This window comes from Thalassophryne amazonica, chromosome 8 (assembly GCF_902500255.1).
Source record: "Thalassophryne amazonica chromosome 8, fThaAma1.1, whole genome shotgun sequence".
Classification (NCBI taxonomy): Eukaryota; Metazoa; Chordata; class Actinopteri; order Batrachoidiformes; family Batrachoididae; genus Thalassophryne; species Thalassophryne amazonica.
Window position 1 is genome coordinate 76,938,421 of NC_047110.1, and position 27,466 is coordinate 76,965,886.

General features: G+C 43.4%; 1 protein-coding gene across 1 annotated transcript in view; it reads right to left on the reverse strand.

Moving 5' to 3' along the window:
- Positions 1-27,466, reverse strand: part of LOC117515936 (membrane-associated guanylate kinase, WW and PDZ domain-containing protein 2-like) — a 284,466-nt gene that overhangs the window by 106,606 nt on the left and 150,394 nt on the right. Inside the window, 1 exon segment of the mRNA XM_034176729.1 lies at positions 9,318-9,437. Coding sequence (XP_034032620.1) covers positions 9,318-9,437 — 120 coding nt within the window.

Below are 27,466 nucleotides of genomic sequence, written 5' to 3' on the forward strand. Positions count from 1 at the left end.
ACCGGTCAGAATCACACCTGCTATCCCCTTTAAAGTGGACTGTGCCAGGCACATCACTCTGCAGCATCAGCTAAGAGAAATGCAAGTGAAAGGATTCCTAGTAGGTTAATGAATTAGTGCCATCCTGACAGAGCACACAGCAGCCACCAAAGCTCCCCGAGGTGAAGCCTGCAGTAAGAAGAAAAGTCCTCCACAAGCCTTGAGTCCCAAACGTCCACATGCTTGAATAGATGGGTGTCTATGACTCTCTGGGCAGGACACCACTCCAAATCAGATTACATTCCAGACAACAACAGTAGCCATTTACAGTTGGGTGGACTGAGACAACAGAGATGTGTCTTGTCCCAGGATACAGACAGGTAGTGTGACAGCTAGTTATTGGCAGGCAAACTCCTGATCCTACTATGCTCTATGCAACAAGATGATTTATTTTTGCTTTTTTGCTAAGTGTTATCTCTGATTTGGATTTTTTTCTTTTTGGTTTTGAGAGAGAGAGAGAGAGAGAGAGAGAGAGAGAGAGAGAGAGAGAGAGAGAGAGAGAGAGAGAGAGAGAGAGAGATCTAGTAAAAACATCCCCCCCATTTTTACCCGAGGCCAAAATATGGCCATTGGGTATTGTGTAGGTTTTGTGTTCATCTGTCTGTGCTCAGTCTAGTCAAATTACTACCAGGGTCTCCAATTTCACAGGGAGCATTCTTGGGACACAGATCTTGGACAAGTTCAAAGATGGTTAACCTTGACCTATTTTAAGAGGTCAAAAGGTCACATGCTGTTTCCTGTTGTTGTGCTCATACAGCTGTATTTTAGCATTGCATTATATTTATTATTTCCAGACAGTGGCTGCGATACAGTGCATCTGCAAAGTATTCACAATGCTTCACGTTTTCCACATTTTGTTGTTGCAGCCTTATTAAATGGAGTAAGCTCATTTTTTTCCCTTAAACTACTCACAACACCCCATAATGACAACATGAAAAGTTTTTTTTTTAACCTTTGGAAATTTATTAAAAATAAAAAAAAAACCTAAGAAATCACATGTACTGTACATAAGTATTCACACGCCTTGCTCAGTACTTTGTTGATGCATCTTTGGCAGCAATTACAGCCTCAAGTCTTTTTGAATATGATGCCACAAGCTTGGTGCACCTATCTTTGGACAGTTTTGACCATTCCTCTTTGCAGCACCTCTCAAGCTCCATCAGGTTGGATGGGGAGCGTCAGTGCAAAGTCATTTTCAGATCTCTCCAGAGATGTTCAATCAGATTCAGGTCTGGGTTCTGGCTGGGCCACTCAAAGACATTCACAGAGTTCTCCTGAAGCCACTCCTTTGATATCTTGGCTGTGTGCTTAGGGTCATTGTCCTGCTGAAAGATGAGCCGTCACTCCAGTCTGAGGTCAAGAGCGCTCTGGAGCAGGTTTTCATCCAGGATGTCTCTGTGCATTGCTGCATTCATCTTTCCCTCAACCCTGACTAGTCTCCCAGTTCCTGCCGCTAAAAACATCCTCACAGCATGATGCTGTCACCACCATGCTTCACTGTAGGGATGGTGCCTGGTTTCCTCCAAACATGATGCCTGACATTCATACCAAAGAGTTCAATCTTTGTCTCATCAGACCAGAGAATTTTGTTTCTCATGGTCTGAGAGTCCTTCAGATGCCTTTTGGTTAACTCCAGGTGGGCTGCCATGGGCCTTTTACTAAGGAATGACTTCCATCTGGCCACTCTACCATACAGGTCTGATTGGTGGATTGCTTCAGAGATGGTTGTGCTTCTGGAAGTTTCTCATCCCTCCACAGAGGAATGCTGGAGCTCTGACAGAGTGACCATCGGGCTCTTGGCCTCCTCCCTGACAAAGGCCCTTCTCCACTGATCGCTCAGTTTAGATGGGGCATCAGCTCTATGAAGAGTCCTGGTGGAGTCGAACTTCTTCCATTTATGGATGATGGGGCCACTGTGCTCATTGGGACCTTCAAAACAGCACAAATGGTTTGTGCTCTGACATACACTGTCAACTGTGGGACCTTATATGTAGACAGGTGTCTGTCTTTCCAAATCATGTCCAATCAACTGAATTTACTCCAAGTGAAGTCCAATTAAGCTGCAGAAACATCTTAAGGATGATCAGCTCAAACTGACTTCAGGATGCACCTGAGCTCAGTTTGAGCTTCATGGCAAAGGCTGTGAATATTTATGTGCATTTTATTTCTTAGTTTGTTTTTGTCTTTTCTTATATATATATATAATTTTGCAAAAATCTAAAAAAAAAAAAAAAAAAAAAAAAAAATTTTTTCACATCATCATTATGGGGTATTGTGTGTAGAATTTTGAGGGAAAAAAATGAATTTCATCCATTTTGGAATAGTCTCTAACCTATAAGGAGAAAGTCCAGCGCTTTGAATACTTTTCAGATGCGCCGTCTGCCTCCATATTAAAATCATACCATAGCAGGTAAACTGGTGATTATGTGTACGGACAAGAAGTGCATGTGTGTTGTGAACTCGCTTATTTAAGGACCATCTGAATGTTGTGCTCGGATACTGAAGGAGTCGCCCCAGTGAAAAACGTGGCCCCAGGTGTGAAATGGGCCCGGGGCTAATCCTACCCCCACCCCTAACCATCACCTGAGTTTTCCCGGTAGCAGAGTTCTCTTGTTCCCTTGTGCTCTTTGGACTGCGGTGAGCATTAAATTAGGATTTTGCTAGTCTAAGGCACAAATGCTTTTAGATGATGGACGATATCAATGCAGCAGCTCTGCACCTGACCCCACCTCATTTTTAGAGCAGCACAAACATGAGTGCAAATGGCATTGTGACTTATTTATATATGCATCAAGTGGAAACGAGGAATGGTTTGGCGCTGCTTTGTGCCTGGTGTAAAATAGAGTCCAGGATCAGTTCTGTTCTGGTACAAAAACCTAATTTTGAACTTTTCAGCCGCACAGGCTGAAAAGTTTGTTCTTCTCAGGAACAAGAATGTAGCGAGGCTGAGGAGCACACGTGATGATTAGACAGAAGTACACTGGAGTGGGCTCATATTTTTCTGCCTGTGTGAAGAAAAACAACGTGGCTGCCCACAGCCGGTCAAAGTCTCAGTGTAAGAAGAGAAATAGCAATGGAGGAGTCAAAGTGTTTTAAATGGTCCTCTGAAGAAACAGTTTGTGTGTGCTCTTTGGACTGCATCTGAATTTCAGCAAACTTCCCAAGGCACAAGGCAAAGGAAGCTGTATGCTGAAGCTGCTGAAGCTTTAGCAAAGGTGGGTTATGCAAGAACCCCAAATAACAAACATGCTTAAAATAGACTTGATAAAAGATTTATTAAAAATTGGTGCAGGGTGGAATATTGTGGGGACATTTTACAAACTGCTTGTGTGCTGGGATAATAACAGACAAAGTAATACACCGGAGAATTTACTTTAGGCTCATCTGGGTCCACTGAGAGCGAGTCAGCTACCCCTCGAACCTGTGGGAAACAGATTTGTTTGTAAGTGGTTTGTATGAGTGATTCAAGAGAACTTCCTGCATTCACCAGTTTTCTGGCATTTTGAGTTTTTACATACGAACACACTTTTGGAATGGTACAAACCTGTCATCGGAGTCATGTGCAATTAATCTGTTGTCATGCAAACATTAATTGTTCAGTAATTGAATGCAAATATCATTACTTTGAAGCCATTTTAGTTTTAAAACCTTGCATAAATGACATAGTAAATTTACGCAGTAAATTTTGCAGAGTAAAATATACTCTGCCAGGATAACGTTTGGTCCCAGTCCAAATAGAGTTAAATATACTCTATTACAGAATTAAATAAATCAATTCTATCACAGGGCAAAATGAACTCTATCATGCTGTGAACGACTGTTATTGGAGTTGAAAAACGTGATTTGACAAGACGGTAGAGCTGATTTCACTCTATAACAGAGTGTATTTAACTCTATTTGGACTGGGACCAAATGTTATCCTGGCAGAGTATATTTTACTCTGCAAAATTTACTGTGTAATTACATTGATGTTATCCAGTTTGAACTGAAACACAATACCAAATCTATTCATACAGCCTAATGATATCATTGGTTTAAATTGGCTTGTAGTGCTATTGTATAACAACGCAAAATCGATATGAACATTTCAAACTGACAAATCACCATCAACTACCGTGCTGCGGCGAGACAATTTTCCTTCAAGTCTTTCTCATGTTGAACCACTTCTTCTTTACTTCAGTGATGATACAATCCTCATGGTGCATAGCCTTATACGGCATTGTTTATGCTAATTCATAATCCTTAAGTGCTCAAACTGAGTTACACATGGATGGTGTTCATCATGTTTCTCAGTTCAGTTACACAGATCTCTGTAGTTTGGAATGTTTGCTGAATCTCATGGAGCACACTTGTAGGACCACACTGTATGAAAAATAGCAAGACTAATTTAAGATAAGTATATGAAAATGTTCTTGCATGAGGCCTAGTTTTGGTCCTTTTTAATACTGACAATGTGAAGCATTTCTCACCAGCTAACCATGACAGACAAAGCCTTGCTTTCACATCTTTGGTACTGTGTTGCCTCCTGGTCTTTGACACCTCGTCAGACATTTATAGACTCTCAGATCTTCCCTGCAATCTTGTTCGTCTATTGTCCAACCTGTGCCAGACTGAGTGGACTCTGTCTTCGTCTATTGTCCAACCTGTGCCAGACTGAGTGGACTCTGTCTTCGTCTATTGTCCAACCTGTGCCAGACTGAGTGGACTCTGTCTTCGTCTATTGTCCAACCTGTGCCAGACTGAGTGGACTCTGTCTTCAGCCTGCTGTAGCTTGGTGATTTCACCTTTCGTTGTATCTCATGAAAAGAGCAGCTTTTATACAACCCCTGGCAAAAATTATGGAATCAACAGCCTCGGAGGATGTTCATTCAGTTGTTTAGTTTTGTAGACAGTTTAGTAAAAGTCAGGAAAGCAGTTAAAAAACTAAATGATGATGTTGCTCAAATTTCAAGCAGATGATGTCAACAGGTGATCATAATCATGATTCACAAAAGACTAAGTCTTTGAGGAGCACAGATGGGGAGAGGATCTCCAGTTTATCAAGAAATGGGTGAGAAAATTATTTAAATGGTTCAAAGCTATTTTGCTAAAGTATTCCAGATATTTTTTGGAAGAAAGAAATGGTATATGCTTAATATATATTTTAATCACAATCTCAAACAGTTGACCAATTCACTTTTATATGTTCATTTATAAATGCTTATCAACGTGTTAGTAAACTTAAAAATACTATTATAAAGCCTTTACAAGCTGTTAGTAAAGTATTTGGTGTGAGTTTAAGTGAACTAAAGTGATGGTTAAATTTGCATTTTTAACTCATTTGTAGAATACTAATTACATATTAAACTCAGAGTCACCAACAGTTGACCAGTTCACTTTTATATATCCATTCATAAATAAATATCAACGCATATTTTGTTTTGAGGAATTAGTACGGTAGTATTAGACGAGGAGTGCAGGTTAATTTTTTTGTGAAATGTTTAAGTGATGTTCGGTTAGGAGGTGGTGTCGATTTGCGAGTAATTGCACTGCCATTAGTTGCTAACCGATAGCTAAACGTGGGTTCAGAATGGGTCGCTTTTAGCCGCTATAAGCGATAGTAGCTTATTGGCTAACTGGTCTTACAAAACTAACAAGGTTTTACATCCAACTATATAAATTCACATCGATCAAACGGATAGCCTCTCGGACAGAAACAGTTTCCGCTTGATGATTTTTGAACCTTAACAACGGTTAGCCAATGCAGCTTTAGCCTAGCTTTTGCTAACACTTACGCACATAACCATCATTTTCGGTGAGGTGTCCACTGGAAGTGTGTGTGTGAGAACGCCAGTGATTAAGCAACATTAGTCCATACCGTCCAAAAAAGGGTTAATACCAATTTTTCATTTTAATCTTTCTCCTCGTATGCTCGTTGTCAATGAGAACAAAAACAGGAAGTGTTGTAGGACATCTTCCTCGCCATTTTAATTTGTTCAACAATTGTGTGAGCTGCTGCCATCTGTCGGTGAAATAGTATCATTTGCACTTGGTGTTGCAGCCATTTGTCGGCGAGGTAACTAAAATCACATCTTTTTTGGTTTGAAAAAACAATAGGTTTATATTGCTAGAAATGATTGGGAGCTTAAAATTAAGAAATGCTATTAATAAAACATAAAATAAATAAACGATTGGGTGCTAAAAAGTAAAATTAAGAAATTGAATTAAATAAAATAAAAATAAGGACTAATAAATAATAATAACTAGATAAAAATAAAATTCTAGTAATGATAAAAATAAAAAAGATGGCACTGGGAAAAAGCTCAATATGAGGACCTCCTTAATCGGAGGTACCCTAAGGACAGGATCCCTAGTTACAAACAGAGCAATCTAGCGTATTCTATCAGATGTCAGGAAAACTGTAACGAACACTACATAGGTGAGACTAAGCAACCTTTACACAAAAGGCTATACCAGCACCGCAGAGAGGGCGCCAGTGGACCTCAGTCTGCAGTTCATCTCCACCTTAAAGACACTAACCACACATTTGAGGACAAGGAAGTTAAAATATTAGCTAGAGAGAAGAAATGGTTTGAGAGGGGTCAAGGAGGCATTCTTTGTGAAACGTTTGAAACCCAGCCTTAACTGGGGAGGGGGTCTGAGACACACTTTATCCCCTGTTTACAATGGGGTACTCAGATCAAAGCAGTTTCAGTCTTTTGTTCATGGTAATGAGTGATTCACGTCATCAGCAGAGTTGTCAAGGGAGCCATCAGGAGAGGGACAGCTGCCCTGTCATTAGGAAGGTGCTAACTAGAGCACAATAGGTGCTAATTAGAGCTATTGTTTAGTCACCAGCCTATAGCAGTCTGCCTCTCGGTAGGAGGGGTGTGGTTAGGTTTAAAACTCCAGCTTTTGTGACTTCTTGATTATTCTTCTCTATAAGAGTCAAGACAGAAGTCAGACCACCAGAGCAAGAATTTTAGCTGAGGAAGCTTCTGCGATTTGAAGCGAAACGTCCTCGCGTCAAGCAACCCAGTCCAGTCGAAGATTCAAGCTTCTCTACTATGGAAACCGGAGGTACAGTATTTGATAGAGCAGAGATCAGGTAGCAGCTAAAAGAACAGAAGAGGAATGTGATGAACAAATAGTAGGTGCAGAGAGAAGTCGTTATTGTGGAATTCTTAAATGGTTTATAGAGAATTTAAAAAATCATTTATAAATGTTTTATAAAGACATTATATATTTTGTTAATAATTATTAAGCCATCTGTTTATGTTCTTACCAATGAGTAGCTAATAAAAAAAAAGCTTTGTAAATGTTTTACAAGTAGTTATTTAAGCATTTACTTACATTTTATAAATGCTTTACTTATGCTTTATAGTGTGCAGTAAATATAAAATGTTACCCAATAATTTGTACTTTTTATATACTAATACAGTGTTTGTCCTGTGCTGCTGTGGGCTTTAATTTCCTTTAAAACTGGCAGAACCAGGCATTAATGAATAATGAACTTAACAGGTTCATTATCTACGGGTTTTTTGTGTGGAAAAAGTGAGAGGAAGTGATCTAGTTTTGTACTTGTTACATTAAAAAGGAAAGAAACCACTGCTTGCCATTCCTTCTTTCCCTATAAAGAAATGCTTTGTATCCAAATTCTCAGTATGTACTAAAATCGGTTAGGAACTTACTACCCAACCATTACGCTTGTATGTACTAGCAATAAGTGAGCAGGTAGTCAGGACATAAGACCTACTATGCTGTCACCATCATACCTGCCCTTTGACCCAGATGTTTACAGATTATTCATATGCACATACTCATGTATGCTACTAAAATGTCAGGATTGTTAAAATGGTTCCTAATGTATATGTGCACAAGGCCCCTTGGATGCTACTACCACTCGCATATCTTCTTTGAATTTTCCTGGGAAATTGTTCTTCTTCCATTACTACGTTCCAGTCATTTTGCACAGGATAGTTGCACAGATAAGTATGACATTTGGCCAGAATTGTTCACTTCGTGATGCAAGCATCAGATTTGGCCTGAATGTTCTTTATAAATCAGTGTTTGAGAAAAAAGTGTTGGACACTTGAAAATCCAATATGGCGGCCAGGTAGGGGTCAACGAGGAATTACACAAAATTGGAACATTTAAAAATGTTCCAATTTTGGTAAAAAGGGGTACAAATTATTGACTGAAGTAAGAGGATTAATAAATGGAATAGTTTTGACTGTGCTGAACACCTGGTTTGCAAAGTAAATGTCAAATAATGTCTACGTACACTGGATTCTATGGCATGTGACAGATGTTGAGCATGACACATGGTGCAAACTATTCCTTTTAAAAACCCTATTAACTCAACCAATAATTTGCATCACATTTTACAAAAATTGGAGCAACTTTAACTTTTGACCTCTGTACAAACTGAAACTGACCTTTGTTACCATTCTTGCTGTTTTTACCCTATAACTCCAGAACATTCAGCCATAGATAGTTCAAACTATACCTTTTTGGAATATTTATGATCAGACAAATAACGTGTTATACTTTTTAATATGATTGGAGTATTTTTAAATTTTGACCCCTGTGTAATTCTTCATTGACCCCTACCTGGCTGCCATATTGGATTTTCAAGTGGCCAGTTTTTTCTCAAACACTGATTTATGAAGAACATTCATGCCAAATCTGATGCTATCACCAAGTGAAGGATTGTTTCAGTTATCTGCTGCACTAGGAGGTAGTACATCATCTGGGAACCATTCAACTACTCAGTGCCTACTGAGTATTTTTGAATACCCCACAGACTGTGACGTACTGCTATTTCCCTACTATCCAGTACACTACTGTGAGCTTTTAGATGTAGCTGTGGTATCTCCTCCTGTTTCCCATATATCATGTGGGCATGTCACACAGAGCAGGCAGGCATCCAGAGGCGACCTTCTGTTATGTAGGACACAAGCATTAAATGAGCCATTTCAGGCCAAGATTTTGCTCATACTATTGTAGAATTGGGTGAATCAACCATATTTAACCCTAAATGGTAAGCAAAAGCATATACTGCACAATATGACTCCTTTACGGGTTGCATGAAAGCATCACTTGACACACCTTACGTGGCAAACATGTACACTGTGTAGCACTGGACCAGAAGTTCCATTTAAAAATAGCAAAAGAGCGCTTCTGGAATATCTGCTCCCATTTCTGCTCCCTGTGCACCTGTTCTTGTCGAACAGATGCGGAAAGTTTCATGTAGACCGTGCTACCAGCAGAGAGGCCATGCGGGTCCCAGAGCTCACCTTCATAGGTTCCACTCTCTAGCAGAGCTCCACTTTGTTCCAATTCCATAAAACGCTCCACGCTCACAAAGTTGTAGTCCACCCCCGGCACCTCCCCCTCCTTAGGCGGCCTGGTGGTACCTGAGAGAGAGAGAGAGAGAGAGAGAGAGAGAGAGAGAATGGTTCTTAGAACCAAACAACATACTTGAGAAGAAAAGGCAGGAAGGCAGTGAAAGAGCCCTGGAAAATGCCTGGACAGAAAAACACGAGATGACAAAGTGCAGAAGCAGAAGAGGGAGGGAAAAGGAAAAAGAAGAGAAGAGGCTGATTGAGGAGTCTGTTTCTGATAGCCAAATCCATTCACAGTTACATGTGCGAGAATGTGAGTGGCAGTGCAAAACAGACAGAGAGAGGGAGAGATGGCGCCGCAGCCTGAGATAAGCAGAGAAAGCAACAAACATCGCTCAGTCACTACAAGCCAATCCGGTGCCGTTTTAGTAATGAGTGAATCAATATAAGGTCTCAACCAATCATAATTCAAGCCTCCTTACACAGCACACAATATTGGGCTGATTGGATTGTTGTTGGAACATCAGGAACGCAGAGGAACTACATTAGCATGCAGCAATTAGAGCCTGCCTACATCAAAGCTCTCGGGACGTCCATCAGCCGCTGCAGCGTTACGGTTCGGCTACATGATGGCAGCGGCGGTCACTTCTTGTTTAATGAAGTGCTGCATTTGTGTCCCTGCCAAGTGGACTTTCAACCCGGGCTCACTGAAGTCCACATCTGAGGACTCTTCCTTCCTACTAATCAGACTGAATCCTCCCTGCTGGCGGATGTATAGAGGGAGCCGGACTGATCCGGCAGGACTCTTCTGAGAATGCCAGCTGTGGTTGAGGTGTTGGATTTTTGCTAAAAATTTGGTGTCCTGACAACAAATGTGCTCAACTGTGAGCCGTTTATAATTGCAATGTGAGTTGTGGGTGGTCAAAGTACTGTGACACCACGCAGCGCACACAGACATGCAAACACCAAATCTAATGGAGTACAGGTTGCTCTAACTCTCCCCAGAGTGTGACATCTTAATCACTTCATCTCTATTGATCGTCTGTCACAGATTTGCTCCCATCGTGTTTCTGCTGAACATGCTCTACTGTAGTTACTTCACCGCTGGGAGCACAAATGGTACCTTAGCAACACCTAATGAGCTTGAAAGTGATACCATAATCATTACACCTTCAGAGTTCCTCTATAATGTGCGTTTTTAAACTTTCTACATGCCTTGTAGTCTACATATTTGTATGCAATTGTATATTTATATTCATGACTAACTGTTGGTTAAAGGTTCACTACACCAGCAATAAACCCACGTCTAGGCAGACTGCAGTTCAGTGTGACACCATAACACACTGGTTTGTGTGATTGTGTGGGTGTATGTCTCTGACAGGATTCACTCCCAGTTATTTAAAGCCTAATGACCAATTTCATTTGGCTTCCCACTGAAGAAATCAACCGTGGACCGCATCCTACCTCTGCGATTACTCAGTGAAATGTGTAAAGTCCTATACAGGACCTGAAGCCCAATGGTGCTGGTGCTTCGCCCTGGATTCTGGTAGCTTGATGCAGTTCAGAATATATGACTCACCATGGAACAGACGGTGGTCCAACACAGATTACTTAGCTCAGTACCCATTTACAGCTGGGTGGATTGGAACATTGTAGTTGAAGTGTCTTGTCCGAGGACATAGGTAGTGGCACTGGAAATTCAATCCAGGCCTACTTACTGGATGCCCAATTCCTTATGTATTGAATGCAAGCATAAAATTTCAGCAGTGCGGGCTGCTCTTTGGGACATCCTGAAAATTTGCGGGATGCCCACAAACATGCTGGACATCACACCTGAGTCATACACAGGTACCGTGAGTGCAGTGTAGAGAGTTTCTAACTTTATCCCAGTTTATTATATGGTATGGGATTTTGCCAACTTCTGATTGGCCCATTCTCCACTTTCTGAGCTGTACCACATGCTGAGATGACCACTGGTGGAGCCGAGTAGACCAATCGTGCAAAACGAGGACACCTTGGTGCAGCGCAGCGCTAGCTAATCAAGCAACGCCTTCTATCGATAACAACCAATCAGATAACAATGCCTACTTTGGCTGCCAGTTTGTTGACAAGATGGCAGAAGACAGGTTTGGGTCTGTTAGCGACGCTGACTTAAAATGAATTTTACACAAAAAAGATGCAAAGAACACCCGCAGAAATACACAGTCAGCAGCCAACCTGTTTTGCAAGTACGTCACTGAAAAGGGACATGGGCCCAACTTTAAAACTTATGACAGACGGATGCTCGACGGAGTACTCGGTCGACTTTACGCGGAAGCTAGACAGGCAAATAGCGACCTTTATAAGAAAACAAGCCTGACGACTCTTCGTCACAGACTTAACAGGTGTCTCCAGTCGATCGATGGGATGTCAGGTGGTGCAGTATGACAGTAATAATAAAGAGTTGAAACTTGAGATTGATTTTTCAGTTTTAGTATGTTTGACAAACTCCCAATTTTCTTGTTTACCATATAATAAAGCAGTTATAGACTTTTGATTTCGGTGTACCCGTGATTATGCGGACCTGGTCAGGATGGGGTTCACTGAGGCCTCAGTGAACCCCATCCTGACCAGGTCCGCATAATCACGGGTACACAGAACTCAAAACTCTATAATTGTATAGAATATTGCTATGCCTCAGGGATGTACTGTGGTTCCTACACTGCCCAATGCTTGCACAGACTGGGTGCTGGGTAGGGTCATAGAACCCAGCAACTTTGGTGCTTTGGTTGGCGAGGAAACATTTATTAACACTGACCTCAAGAACAATGCTGTGATCTTTGCAGATCAACGTAAAATCCACTATTCAAGTATCTCTATGCAAGTATCTCATTCCCTACAGTAAATAGAGAGTGACGCTGAAGGTCAGTGCCTTTTGGCACCAGTCTGTACACAGTGAAAGTAACCTTTGTCACAGGGATGTGCATTTTTAATCTTACTCACACCAACTCTAACCACAACCAAAATGGTAATAAAACAAGATGTACAGTAACACTTCAGTTTTTACAGAAAGATCATTTTTGAGAGCATTGACACACAGAAGGGCACTTCATGCATGTGTTATAATATTATATGTTGTCGGCTCACTTTACAGAGTACATTGCATTTAGGGCTCAGGCTATGTGTGTAGGACATGAAAGCTCTTCACGCAGCAGAACGTCAGGACATCAGTAGAGTACTGTGTAGTAGTGACGCAGGGTACTGTGGCAGCTCAGCCAACCGGAGCGGGTCACCCTCTACTGTGTGCACCTATTGATCTATCAGATCAGAATGAAATTATTCTGCTCCCACACCAGAGTAGGCAGAGCCTGCTGGAATACTGATGACCTGCTGATGGTTGTCTCCCACAGCTTTCTTTACTGGATAAACACGCCAAGAAATGCCAGAGTGAAGGTGAGAGAGAGAAAGAAAGAAAGACAGAGAGAGACTAAGTCTTGTTACTGATCAACTATCTGGACTTGAAAGGCAGCTTGCTCTTCTTTTCTCTGGAGAGGTTGCACAAATGTCACTTGTTTTCTGTCTCGCACCTTGCAGTTCCTCCTTTCTAAACTAGTCTAAAACACACAGCCTCCCTATCGGCTCATATCCACTCTTTCCTACCTTTGTCTAGAGATTCTCTTGGCCATCATAACATTAAGAAAGTAGAGAAGCTTGAATCTTCGACTGGACTGGGTTGCTTGACGTGAGGACGTTTTGCTTCAAATCACAGAAGCTTCCTCAGCTAAAATTCTTGCTCTGGTAGTCTGACTTCTGTCTTGACTCTTGTAGAGAAGAATAAACCAGAAGCCAATAAAAGCTGGAGTTTTTTAACCTAATGACTAGTGACTAAACAATAGCTCTAATTAGCACCTATTGTGCTCTAGTTAGCACTCTCCTAATGCCAGGACGGAAGCCTCCCCTAATGGCTCCCTTGACGACTCTCTCCTGATGACGTGAATGACTCATTACTATGAACAAAAGATTCACGTCATTCACGTCATCAGGAGAGAGTCGTCAAGGGAGCCATCAGGGGAGGCTTCCGGCCTGGCATTAGGAGAGTGCTAACTAGAGCACAATAGGTGCTAATTATAGCTATTGTTTAGTCACTAGCCTATAGCAGTCAGCCTCTCGGTAGGTGGGGTCTGGTTAGGTTAAAAAACTCCAGCTTTTGTTGGCTTCTGGTTTATTCTTCTCTAAAAGAGTCAAGACAGAAGTCAGATGACCAGAGCAAGAATTTTAGGTGAGGAAGCTTCTGTGATTTGAAGCGAAACGTCCTCACGTCAAGCAACCCAGTCCAGTCGAAGATTCAAGCTTCTCTACTATGGAAACCACCTGGACAACTGAGAGCCTACACAGAAACATAACATTAAGAACCACAACTGCTCCAAGCCACATGACCAAGTCTCATTTCCTGGATTTTCTTGGTAATGTGTGTAGCTTCTATTTTCTTTCTGATATCTAATCTTCCATCCAACTGGTATGTGAACCTACTTATTCCCGTTAAGAGTCATGGGGGGTACCTAAGCCTGTCCCAGAAGGCACTGGGTGAGAGATGGGGTCCAACCTGGATAGGCCATTAGTCCATCGCAGGGCTGACACATATAGACAGACAAAATCATTCACTGTCTAACACACACCTCTGGTCTATTTAGATTCACAGACTCGCCTAAACTGCATGTCTTTGTAAGTGGGATGAAGCCGGAGGACCCAGATGGAACTCAAGCAAACGTGGAGAGAGCATGCATATGCCACACGGAAAGGACCAAATTGTAAGCAAACCCAAGTTCTTCTAGTTGTGAGGCAACAGTGTTAATTGTCAAGCCACCGTGTTGCCCTTGCTGTATATTTTTATTATTATTTTGTTATAGTACCATAACCCTGTGCACACAGTCCTTCAAAGACCACGTGTGGTTGGAGAAGAGCTCAGAAGTACATCAGTTCAGTTGGGGGTCCTTTGATGCAAAAATTATACTTATTTTCAAGTAGACAGATACGTGTAGAGCAGGTAGCCTACTGGATAAGGATGCAAGTCTGCCAATATCAATATGGAGACCTGGATTTGAATCCTGCTCATGCTACCTGTTTGTGTCCTTGGACAAGATCCATAATCTGCATTGTCTCAGTCCACCAAGCTGTAAATGGGTACCGGGTTTGGCTGGGGAATGAACCTACGTTGGACTGATGCTTGATGGTATCTGGAGACAAGCACCGGCCCCAACAGCCCTCATGGCCTATATAGGACTTCTTCAAGTCTTTCTTGTCAACACCAACTAGGTATCATGGAAGAAACCAACAACAGATACACTCCGTGTGTGATGCATCCTGACTGACCACTGAAATGTCTTCAGCTCAGTTTGATGAATTTTGTTTAAATAATTTTTGAACACATCCTGAATCCAGAGCAGAATTTTAATAAATGACCAGACGAGAGTTAGGGACAAGTTGGATGGGTGATCACATTAACCACAATGTCAGTAGACCACTGAGAGGAGCCAGTGACACCTCATCTGAGCCAAAACTAAGTACCGCTGTTCACTATTGATTATGTGTCATGCTCCTGCTAATAAATGATAAAGTTGCACATGAGCCAAAAGTGTTCTTTGCATTATAATCAGCCGATGTGGCCAAACCTTTCAGTGGTGATTCTCAAAGTAACGTTATGAGCACCACATTGATTTATGTCTTACATTCTATAAAACAATAAGCTTTACAGAGCATCGTTAGGGGTTGAAGAAAATTCTCAAAATCTCTGAAGGAAGTGTGTTTTCACATTTATGGAAACTGTGCAAGAGAGAAAAATATTACACAAACCCATAACAAGGAAACTCCATTTAGAGAAAAAAAAAGGCAGAAATACTGAAATAACTCAGCTGCTTTGAGTTGATAAGAGGACAAAGACTTCTGCTAAATAATAGAGTGCAAAGCTTAAAAACTTCCCATTCATCCATAACGACGCAAGTATGTTCGAGTATGCGGACGGAAGTGACCAAGAAAGAGCAGTGGAACAGAGAGATTCAGAGCTAAAAACAGAATATAGACAGTGTGATAATATAAGAATAAAGGGTGGAGGGAATGTTGTCAAAGGATGCTCGTGGTGAGAATGAGCCATGTGCCACAATTCATCGTTGAAGGATAAATTTCAGCGCCTCCTACTTTGTGATTTAAAAATGCCAGCGATCTGGATTACGGTAATACAGTATATGAAATACTCATAATTAAAATTAGCATCAGACCCACATAATAGTCTTTAGAGAAATAACAAAAAAATTGGCCAAGGAACAATTTATTCCCACATGAGCTTTCAGCTCAGTGAACATAGTGTTAGTCTCAAAAACCCCTCTTGGATTCAACGTTTCATCTATCAGAGCTCTGCTTTGGGAGTAGAGAACATCTGTTACAGACTCTGGTCACAAAATATAAGCATGAGTAGAAAAATTTTTGTAAGGCCAAACAAGTATTTACTCAGAGTTTCACATAGCTTATTGACAACCCATGTACACTGTGTACACAAGAATGTGCAATCGTACGTTTATAAGATCAGTAATCTGATTTGGATACATAAATTAACAAATAAAAGTGAATGAGTAGGGGTAAGTTGGAGCGTGAGATCATTGGGGCTGCTTATGATCTTTTACAGACACTGTACCAGACTATCGTGGTGAATAAAGAGCTGATCCAGAAGTGGAGACTTGATTTACACTCCTACCCTCGCCTATGGTCATCAACTTTAGGTAATGACTGAAAGATTAAGGTCATGGATAAAAGCGGCCAAAATGAGATCCCTCCATCAAGTACAATGCATCTGGAAAGTATTCAAAGTGCTTCACTTTTTTCCACTTCACATTTTATTATGTTACAGCCTTGTTCCAAAATGGAGTAAATTAATTTTTTCTCCCTCAAAATTCTACTCACAGCACCCCATAATGACAACAATAAAAAAGTTTTGTTGTTTACATTTTTGCAATTTTTTTAAAAATAAAAAACTAAGGAATCACATGTACATAAGTATTCACACCTTTTGCTTAATACTTTGATGCCTTGTTGATGCGCACCTGTCAATACTTTGACAGGGGTGTACTTTCCAATTCATGTCCAATCAACTGAATTTACCCCAGATGGACTCAAGGATGATCACTGGAAACAGGATGCACCTGAGCTCAGTTTTGAGCTTCATGGCAAAGGGTGTGAAGGTGTTTTTTTTTTCATTTTTAATAAAGTTCTCAAAAAAAAAATACAAAACCTTTTTTTACATTGTCATTATGGGGTATTGTGTGTAGAATTTTGAGGAAAAAATTAATTTCATCCATTTTGGAATAAGGCTGTAATATAACAAAATGTGGAAAAATTGAAGTGTGAATACGTTCTGGATGCACTGTATTTGGGCTTACACTCAAGGACAGGGTAAGAAGCTCGACTGTCCGGGATGGACTCGGAGTATAGCTGGTGCTTCTTTGCATTCCATCCAAAATGACTGTTACCCAAAATAACACTTGAACCATGACCTTTTCCAGTTTACGACTCACTGAACCACATGCACGGAAGACTTAAGCCTCTTTTAGGCTTGCATACAGTTGTGTTGTGTATGTGTATGAGAACCATCCCTGGTTATCAAGACCAGGCACCTAAGTGGCTCTACTCTACTCTTTTCTACTCTCCTATTTTACTCTCCCTTTTCAGATATTTAGATATACCTTTATATACTAGCATAGTTCCACCCTAGAATTGTAATATAATATATAAGATATACCTTACTGAATTTTCATGGAGTACACTGGAACATTGTGCAGATTTGGCATAGTGCCTGTGTAGGCTGGTGTGTGATGGTGCATGTGGTTGCTTACTGCCACGTACAACCCAGTCTCACGGCAAGTCGTGATTTAGCAGCACGAAATATACATTAATCTATTGGTTTGTGATATTGTGACGAAAAACACCTCATTTTCGTCACAGCAGCACAAATTCATTCTAATTCATTCCATGATGGTTGCATGAAATTAAAAGTGAAGTGGGGGGTTATGGTTAGGGTTAGGGGAAGGTGAACAGTTAGTAATAGTAAGTAAAAAAAAACCCTGTCACAAAAATTTGACTCATTTCGTGACGGGAGGACGAAAAAAAAGTCCTCGCTGCTATTTTTCTGCCTCACAGTCCACTTTTTGCATTGTGGAAATGGGCTCCATCCTCAAAACAGTTCATGAAAAGCAAACGGCACTCACGTTTCCAGATATACAGCGGGACACTCTGCTGTCTCGTCAGGGCTCATAACATCGGAGTCCATTGTGTGCCTACCCCCCCCCCCCCCCCCCCCAAAAAAGAAAATATTTCCATTTACGTAAGCTCACAAACATACTTAAACATCCTGCTTAGCATGCGAGAGAGAGAGACAGAGAGAGAGAGACAGAGAGAGACAGACAGAGAGAGACAGACAGAGAGGGAGAGACAGAGAGGGAGAGAAAGAGAGAGAGAGACAGAGACAGACAGACAGAGAGAGAGAGAGAGCGAGAGGGAGAGAGAGAGGGAGAGAAAGAGACAGAGAGAGAAAGAGAGAGAGAAAGAGACAGAGAGAGACAGAGACAGAGAGAGAGGGAGAAAGAGACAGAGAGAGACAGAGAGAGAGAGAGGGAGAGAGAGAAAGAGAGAGAGAGACAGAGAGAGAGAGAGAGAAAGAGACAGACTTTAAAAAAAAAACATTTATTTGATTAATTAATCAGTTATTAGTCAAAACAATAAATATAAAATATAAAATCAGCACAACAAACTTAAAAAACCACAAAGTCTAATAGTCCATAAGCAGCTGCGCCCCTCTCAGTTCACAGAGTGCCCCCCATCATCAACTCAGCCTCAAACTCTTCCAGCTCTCCTACCAATGAGCTGTATGCAAACTCCAGCCTGAGGCGTGCTCTTATCAGTCTCTTCAACAGAAGTTCAGGGTCAGTACAGCCTGTACCTGCTCTCCGGTTCCTCCTTGTTATCCAAATACTCATCTTGGCCTGTCCCAAGATGAAATTGGTCACTGATATATTCCTACGCTGCACTCCTGAAAATTTTGGTTCAAACACAATGAGTTCTTCGGTAAAATCTCGCCCAAGTCTCTGAAGCCATAGTCCCAGGACATTAAAAAGGGGTAAGTCACACTGACTGGTTGTGCCCGGGTCAAAGTGAGCCACATGTCTGTTCGTAGCCACGGCTCCATGCACCACCCTCCACTGGAGATCAGCACAGCTCCCAGAGGCAGTTGGAGGTCCCTGTACTGAGGGCAGTACAGGGACCTCCAAATGCCTCTGGGAGATGCCCCCGGGGCCAACACACCCGACCACCTGGACTCCGCAGTGGCAGCCAACTCGGCTCCGTGGCGGACGTTCATGACCATCATGTATATGTCCTTCTTTTCCACTGTAGCCATATCTGACAAAACTGGAAAGGACAACAGTATTCCCGTCGGCTCTGACTGCAGTCCTGCAACCCGCACCGACAGCAGGACTTGCCCCTTGTAGGATATCTGGGGCAGCAACCATTGCCATTTGGGCAGTCTGGCACACACCTTCTCCACCAAGCCCTCCCAATTCCTCTGACGATACCCATCTGTCCCCAGAAACACACCCAGCACTTTCAAACCCTCCACTGCCCACCTCAGACCATGTGGCAGACAGGGAGCAGCCCCTTCCTGCCACCTCCCCATCAGGACAGCCTCACTCTTCTCCCAGTTCACTCTTGCAGTGGTCACCGTCTCATAGAGCCATAAACTATCCAATAACTCATCAACGTCCGCCTGATTTGTGACAAAAACCATGATGTCATCTGCATAAGCAGAGAGCCCCATTGGAGAAGACTGGTGAAAACCTGGCAAAACAAGGCCAGACAACCTGGCTCTAAGGTGACACAAGAGTGGCTCAATGGCTAAAGAGTACAGCTGACCTGAGATGGGGCAGCCCTGTATTATACCCCGTGTCACGGGGACTGGGCAGCTCAACCCTCCCCCAACCTTAACCAAACATGAAGTCCCATTATATAATACCCCAACAAATGAAATAAACCCTTCACCAAAGCCAAACGCCCTCAAAGTGGAAAAAAAAAACCTGTGATGAACCCGATCAAACGCCTTCTCCTGATCAAGTGACACAAACCCGCAAACCAAATCCCCAGTATTGCACAGATCAAACAAATCCCTCATCAAAAAAGATTGTCCATAATAGTTCTATCGGTCACACAATAAGACTGGTCTTTATGAACAATGAAATCCAGGACATTTCTCAACCTGTTCGTCAGCACCTTAGAAAAAAGTTTATAATCCGCACAGAGAAGTGCAACCGGTCTCCAGTCCTGCAACAGGGTAAGATCTCCTTTCTTAGGCAGGAGGGACAAAACACAGCACGACGACAAGACGTGGGCAAGCACCCGGCCACAATGCTCTCCCACAACATCTCCAGAAGCTCAGCACCGAGAAAGCCCCAGAAGTGTTTATAAAAATCCACTGGAAGTCCGTCAATCCCCGGAGCTTTCCCAGATGCCATCTGGTGCCCCGCCATTGCCAGTTCATCCAGCGTGATGGGGGAGACCAAGGTCTCTCGCGCCGAGGCCACCAGCTGGGGGAGATCTCTTAGAAGGTCAGCCGCACAGGCCCCGTCACAGTCTACAGCACCGTAGAAAGCCGAGTAGAAGTCCCTCGCATGTCTCCGCATCTCCGCCGAATCACTCGTCACCCGTCCATCAGGAAGTCAAAGACAGGTCATCATCTTCTGATGAGAGGTCTTCTTCTCCAGGTTGAAGAAGAAGGAACTGGGTGCATCCATGTCCCTGATGTTCACAAAGCGAGCCCTCACCATCGCCCCTTTCACCCTCTCATGTAACAGGGCACCCAGCTCCCTTGCAGCAGGCTGTGCTGGTCGGGAGCCCCAGCTGCATGTAGGTTGGCCTGAATGGGCATAATGTCCTTCTCCAGCGTTGCCATGGCTACCTTGACCCTAGCTGTGGAATAGGCAGTGTACTGTTCAAATCAAATCAATTTTATTTATATAGCGCCAAATCACAACAAACAGTTGCCCCAAGGCGCTTTATATTGTAAGGCAAAGCCATACAATAATTACGGAAAAACCCCAACGGTCAAAACGACCCCCTATGAGCAAGCACTTGGCGACAGTGGGAAGGAAAAACTCCCTTTTAACAGGAAGAAACCTCCAGTAGAACCAGGCTCAGGGAGGGGCAGTCTTCTGCTGGGACTGGTTGGGGCTGAGGGCGAGAACCAGGAAAAAGACATGCTGTGGAGGGGAGCACAAAACCCGAACCTGAGTTTTGCCAGAGACTCAATGTCCCAAATGTCTCCTTCTGTCCCCTCCAAAACCCCCCAAAAGATTCAAATAAACTACAAAATGCCCTGTCATGCAAAAGTTTGGTGTTGAATTTCCAGTAAGTGTTGAACCTCTGAGTGTGTGAATGGAATATTTCTGTGGTGATGAGATGATCATCTGAAAAACAAACTGGCTGAATGAAACTCTTGTGTAATCTGTTCCTGAATGAGTGTGACATATAAATCCGGTCAAGCCTGGCTGCAGATACCACCCCATCTGAAACCCAAACCCATGTGTACTGTCTGTCCTGTGGGTGTGTGACCCTCCATGTGTCCAATAAATCCACCTCACGTAAAAAACCAGCCAGTGAGGAAACCAACTGCAAATGTGGCTCCTCACCAACCCGATCCAGTGACATATCCACAATGCAGTTGAAGTCACCCCCCAGCACCAAACAGTCACCAGGATCCTGCTGAACTAAAATGTCCCTTACCCATTTGAATAACCCCATCCACTCCAAGCCCTCATTGTGTGCGTAAATATTTGTAAACACCATGGTCAAACCCCCCGACCTGAGCCCTGACCAACAGAACCCGACCCTGAACAATCTCAGTGGTGGATAAAACAGTGACATCAAGTCAAGGTGAAAACAAAACCACCACTCCAGTACTGATGTTGAGGCCATGACTCTGATAAAAAGGTCCCCTCCACCACCGAGCACAGTCCACTTCATTATCTGTGTCAAAGTGAGTCTCCTGCAGGAACAACACCTGCAACCCCTTTTGCTCAAAGAGCTCAGAGACCAAAGCCCTCCTCCGGCCGTCCCTGCCACCGTTCATGTTCAAAGAGCCCACCTTCAGATACTATGGACTGAGTGAAGAGAGAACAGAGAGAAAGACAAATAGAGAAGCTAGAACACCCGGTGAGACACAGTCATACTCTATCTGGTGGATTTACGACCCCTGCGACCTCGCCCCCACTTGGACAGAAATTCCTTCCCCAAAGCAGTGATATGTTTCCTGAGTCTGTACCACTTCTTCTCATCCAGCAGGTCCAGATCAACGAGCCTCCTCAACACTTTAACAGATTTCACAAATTTCTCTGTCGGGAAAATAATCTGCGACTTTCACTGATTTACCAAATGCGTCATCCAGAAAACTGTTGATGTCCTGCAGCATGTACAGATCACTGCTGTGAGAGAAGGAACCAGTGGTGGACATGCTGGAGTCCGAATCATAATCCATGTTGTCATCATTAATGCTTTGACTCAGTGGGGGTTTGGTTTCCGCTGGGACCGGTGTCTCCCCTTCAGCCTGTTCACCCTATCCAACAGTGACCAAGGACTCAGCCGCAGCAGAAACATCAGCGTCGACCACAGAAGGAGAGACAGAAACATCAACTGGACCGACCACAGAGCTGTCAGTCACCACAGCGTCAGTCAACCCAGAATGTTCAGATGTCAGCTGACCAGCAGTTACACTGACAGCTTCAGTCTCAGAGACACCCTGCTGTGGAGAAATGGGCTCCTCCTGCACGCTGGGCGCCTCCCCCGGACCAGACACCGACACCGGGTCCCCGAGTCCCGAGGCCGAAGGCCCCGGAATCGGGGCCACTGACACCGACGCCCCAGAAACATCGCGTTTGTGCGGACATGCGAGACGTTTGTGACCGACGTCCCCACATTCTAAACACTTCATGCTTCCTGAACTGGCATAAACCATATAAAAAGAGTCCTCATGTTTGACTCTGAAGGACACGTCCAGAGTCTGGGTGGGACAGTTCGGGAACATGAACACCTGATGACGGAAGGACTGAACATGGCGAAGTTTCTCGCTCTTACAGCCCAGTCCGATCGTCTTAAAACCGCTGGCAAACTTTCCAAATCTCTGCAGCTCCCAACTGAGAGCCTCGTTTGAAACAAATGGAGGAACCCCAGAAATAATGATTTTAGTGGACGGAGCGTAGAGAGGAGAAGCCTGCAGGTAAGAATCATCCAGATAAACCCCACTTTCAACAAGCTGAGCAGAGAAACGCTCCTCCGACAGAAAAACCACCATGGTACCGTTCATCCTGGACGCAAACGTTAAGTTCTCATGTCTGACCTGCTCACCCACAGCCAGGAGGACATCCTTCACAGACACAGCCGGGTCAGGGACCACCCTCACCCGTGACAGAGCGAGAGGGCCGGCGGCGGACCAGACGCCATCCGCAGCAAAACCCGCCGCAAAAAACACACAAAACCACACGCAAACCAGTCAAAACAATAAAAAACAACTAACAAACAAACCGAAAATCAACAAAAACACCGAAAAGGAAGAAAAAATGCCATCTCACCTGAACTGCATCACACTCTCACCTGCGGCCCTCACTCGCGCCCAAACTCCCAGCATGCACCAGAGAGAGAGAGAGAATGCTGTCTTCTCTCTCTCTCTCTCTGCTCTTTTTTTCAGGACCTGCTGCTTCTGTTCTCTGGATTTTGAAAAAAATCCAGTTTATGATTTGAAAGAATGTAACCATGTTTTCTGATGATCAGAATACTGATGTCCATAAACACATGCATTCCTGCCGTAGACGGGCTCGTGCACACGCAGTGGCTCCTTCAGCCAGTTCAATCAGCTGTTTTCAGCACGCAGAGGCGGTGTGGGCTGAGTGGATCATTTCACCACACACTCGCAGGTTCGATTACACTGGTATACAAATATTTAGAAGTTGTCTGCTTCAGAAATAAAATGTGCCATTTATTATGGATTTTGGCATGTTGAGTTCAAAAATGACAATAATAATGGCAAATTGGCTACTGTTTCCAAAATATACAAGGTTTTACATTTTGCATCCACATAACTGTATTGCGTTAACTGTAGAGTTTTCACAAAAAATCATAAGCATAGGTCTTTTTTATGTTTCTCTGACTGTATAATACTTCACCTGTTCTCTTTTGGTAACACTTTAAAAGTCAGCAAAAGGGTTATATATTAATCCTTAGTCGCACAGTAGTAGCATCACTTAAAACTACAGCCGATCAACAATTTCAAACATTTTCATTCTACATGGCCCAAAATAGTAAAGTTTGATGATCTGTATTTCAAAAGCATTTTGGCTGTAGTTACCTGTTCTGAGCACGCATACGTCCGCCAGTTTGATCACCTGTTGTAAACACGTACAGGCGCTGTGTGGATCATCCAGTCACACGTACACGTGCTCCAGCTGATGCATGCACTCAGTTTTTGGAGGTGTACAATTGCGTAGCGTTGTGTAGATTTGCATACAGTAGTGCAGTTTTGCGCAGACCTGCTTAAAATCTGCTGCTTTCTGCGTCCAGTGCTCCACGCAGAAAAAATTAAACATGTTAAATTTATTGTATCCGCCTCACGTACTCCTCAGCATACTGCCGCGTAGGGGAGCAAAAACTCGGCGTAGAGCTGCTTAAACTCGGCGTAGAGCTGCAAAACTCGGCGTAGAGCTGCAAAACTCGGCGTAGAGCTGCAAAACTCGGCGTAGAGCTGCAAAACTCGGCGTAGAGCTGCAAAACTCGGCGTAGAGCTGCAAAACTCGGCGTAGAGCTGCAAAACTCGGCGTAGAGCTGCAAAACTCGGCGTAGAGCTGCAAAACTCGGCGTAGAGCTGCAAAACTCGGCGTAGAGCTGCAAAACTCGGCGTAGAGCTGCAAAACTCGGCGTAGAGCTGCTTAAACTCGGCGTAGAGCTGCTTAACTCAGCGTAGTTGGCACACTACAATACACAACTATGTTGGCCCCGGTGTGAAAGGGGCATTACCCAGGAGGGATTTTAATCAGCTGAACCAGCACAAACTGCTATAGCACTTCTTGAGATCAGAGTATCAATCAAACATCTCAGCATCATCAGCGGCGGTAAATTTTTCCTCGCCATCAAAGCCATGAAAGTCCATAAATCATTGCCACACTACAGCAAATTTCCTTTTTAAATATAATTGTGCAGCTACAAAAGACAAGTCTGAAAACAGGCCAAAAATAACCACCAAGACAGCCCTCAAAACAATTACCCATAATGCTTTTCAGCACAAGGCTAACAGAGTATTATGGCAGCGAGAGAAAGAGCGGAGCGTGAAGACTGTTTATTTGTTTCTTCTATGACAGACACATTATTCGTTTACTTTGTTAGACTCCCTCTAACTCTCATCCATCATCTTTTCTCTCCTTTCTTATTTACTGTACCTTAATGCTCCTCTGTTCATTTGTTCATCTGTTGGCGCTCTCCATCATCGTTACTTCCTGCCGTCTTTTTTAATCCTCTCCCTCTTCCCGTCATTATCCTCCTCTCTTCTCTTCTTCTGTCTCTCCTCCAAGCTGTGGTTTGCACTTTGCTTTTCCTTCACCCTCTCATTCACACTCCACATTCATGCCCTGCTCCTTCCTGTTTGCTAATGCTGAGAGGCAGATGTGGCGCGTGGCGGCGCTTCCATATTTACACTACAAAGCCCCGGCTACGGATACAGTGAGGCAGCATGGCAACACACTGACAGCAGCTTCTGCTGCACAAACGACACACCAGTGCCTGGCAACGCCATTTTGCTATGGCAACAAGATGGAACGTCTACATTAGCTGTACAAAACTAATATTAATGTCAAATTACACATGAAGCTGTTCTGCATATGCCACCTTTTTTCATGAGTTGCCAGTCTCAGAGCTCGAGCCCTTTTTCGCTTTACGAGCTGCAGGTGGGCACTTCTTGCTGACTTGAGCTTCTTCCATCATTTAGTGTCACAGCGTGGCCACCGAGCGCTCACACCTGGTCACCTCATAGCAATTCAGGTGGCGTTTAACAGCCGGGCGGCCCGGGAGGACAGGGGGAGGTGGATGCCACCTCTCGTTTGGAAATTGCTGTAGGGGCCGGAGGGCGCTTGACCCCCCCGGTGGAGTCTGTCTAACTGCAGTCAGTGCAGAGGCGGTGTCGGTGTTGTGGACAGATGAGGGATTGTGCTGCTGGATCACTTACACTTAAAGTGATCTTAAGTGCTAATGTCAGACTGTTTTCCAGAACGTTCACACTCAAAGAGTTCAAGGGTTTAAAAGCTGACTGCTGCTATATGTGAAGCTCTGCTGACAATGAAAAGATCTCACACCAACCTCCAACCTCCGGCTTTTAAAAATGAAGCGAAAGTGACAGCGCCAATCTTTCAGTTCCTTGAATGGCCACTTGAGTCATTCCTCATAGAAGCCCATGTTAAAATGCCCAACTGTGCAGCAGAAAAAATATATGTTTACAGGCTGGTATAATCAATTATTTTGGTTTCTGCAACTAGTTTCCACCTTCACATCAACTGTATTGCTGTTTTTGTTTTTTTTTGGGGGGGGGGGGGGGATTTTATATAACTCATCTATTTAAGCCATGAAGTTATGAATTGGAGGTGTGGTAGCTTTGTGTGACATTGCATGTGTGCCAGTGTGTTCAGGGCCCTGCTAGCAGCTATGGACTTGATTGTATTTGTCCTTTTAGAGCATTTTATTGCAAATATGAGATAATAGAAGACGTCTGTGTTCTACCATTTCCAATGAGTGAAATTTATATATTATTTAATTTGCATGTTAGCACTGATTAGCATGAATCAATAGCTTGGTGACATTAGCTCCACTGGTAATGCTGTATTACTGATGGAATATGCTGGTCTTAGTTTTTAAATACCTGCACCCAAGCTACCTGTTAAAACCACAGTCCAGTTCACAAAAATACGCACAAATCAGATGCTCCAATGATCGGGCTTCACTCACCCCACACAGGTTACTCTAATCATCATCTTCTTTTTTTTTTTGTTTATTGGCAGTTGGCAAACCAAGTGGTTCATTACCACCACATATATGAATGGAGCATGGTACAGCAGATTCTCACAACACAACAAAAAAGGTGGTGGTGGTGGGTACCGTAAGGATGGCAGCTGGCACCCAGCTGCTCCCCCACCCAACGTAGTCGCTACCACTTCCAAATCCATCGCCGCAACACTGCTGCCTTAACAAGGATTTTGATTCTTTGTGTTCTACTGTCAGTTTGAGTAGAACAGTTCACACAACTTCAGCCATAAACAACACAAAATCAGACATGTCCACCACCAAAGTTTCCTCCACCACCTTTTCCACATCTGTGACACCACTGCTTTGTGTGGACACAGTCGATGGGGGTGCTACAGTGCTGCTTAACATCTTTTCCCCCCAGAACCTCCACACATGTAGGTAATATTCAGATCATGTTTAACCAGCGGGACCTACTCCGTTCGCTTTAGCGACCTCATAGATCCAGTATGGCACAGTGTGATCACCAACACCAGCTACAACACCTTGGATTTGCTCTTTTCTCACATTTGCTGTATTCATGATGCTCTGAACACCCTCTACATTGCTGTTGGCTCCTGGATATGGCTGCCACAAGACCAAAGTACAGACAATTATCTGAGCGGGGGTGCCTACAAGGCCAAACACAGTAACTCAAACAACTGATGAACACTCTGCTGGGCAGCACGTCTGCAACTAACAGCAGCATAACAGTGGTACTATCGACCCGCTCTCCATCCACGATCACCTGGAGCCGTTTGGCTGACACCACTGTAGCTCCACTGAATCTGAAAGTTTGTCTTTCTGAAGACCAACAGAACTCTGACTAAAGGCCTTCATCAAAACACTCCTCACAGTGCACTTTCTTGCACAAAGGTTTAGTTACCCAGAGGGCTTTGTCTAGCTGAGAGATAAATGGCAGCTTCACTCCATAATATTTTAGTCCAATAGAATTCCTCTATTGTACCTGAAGCTCAAGACATTTTGATTAGGCTACAGTT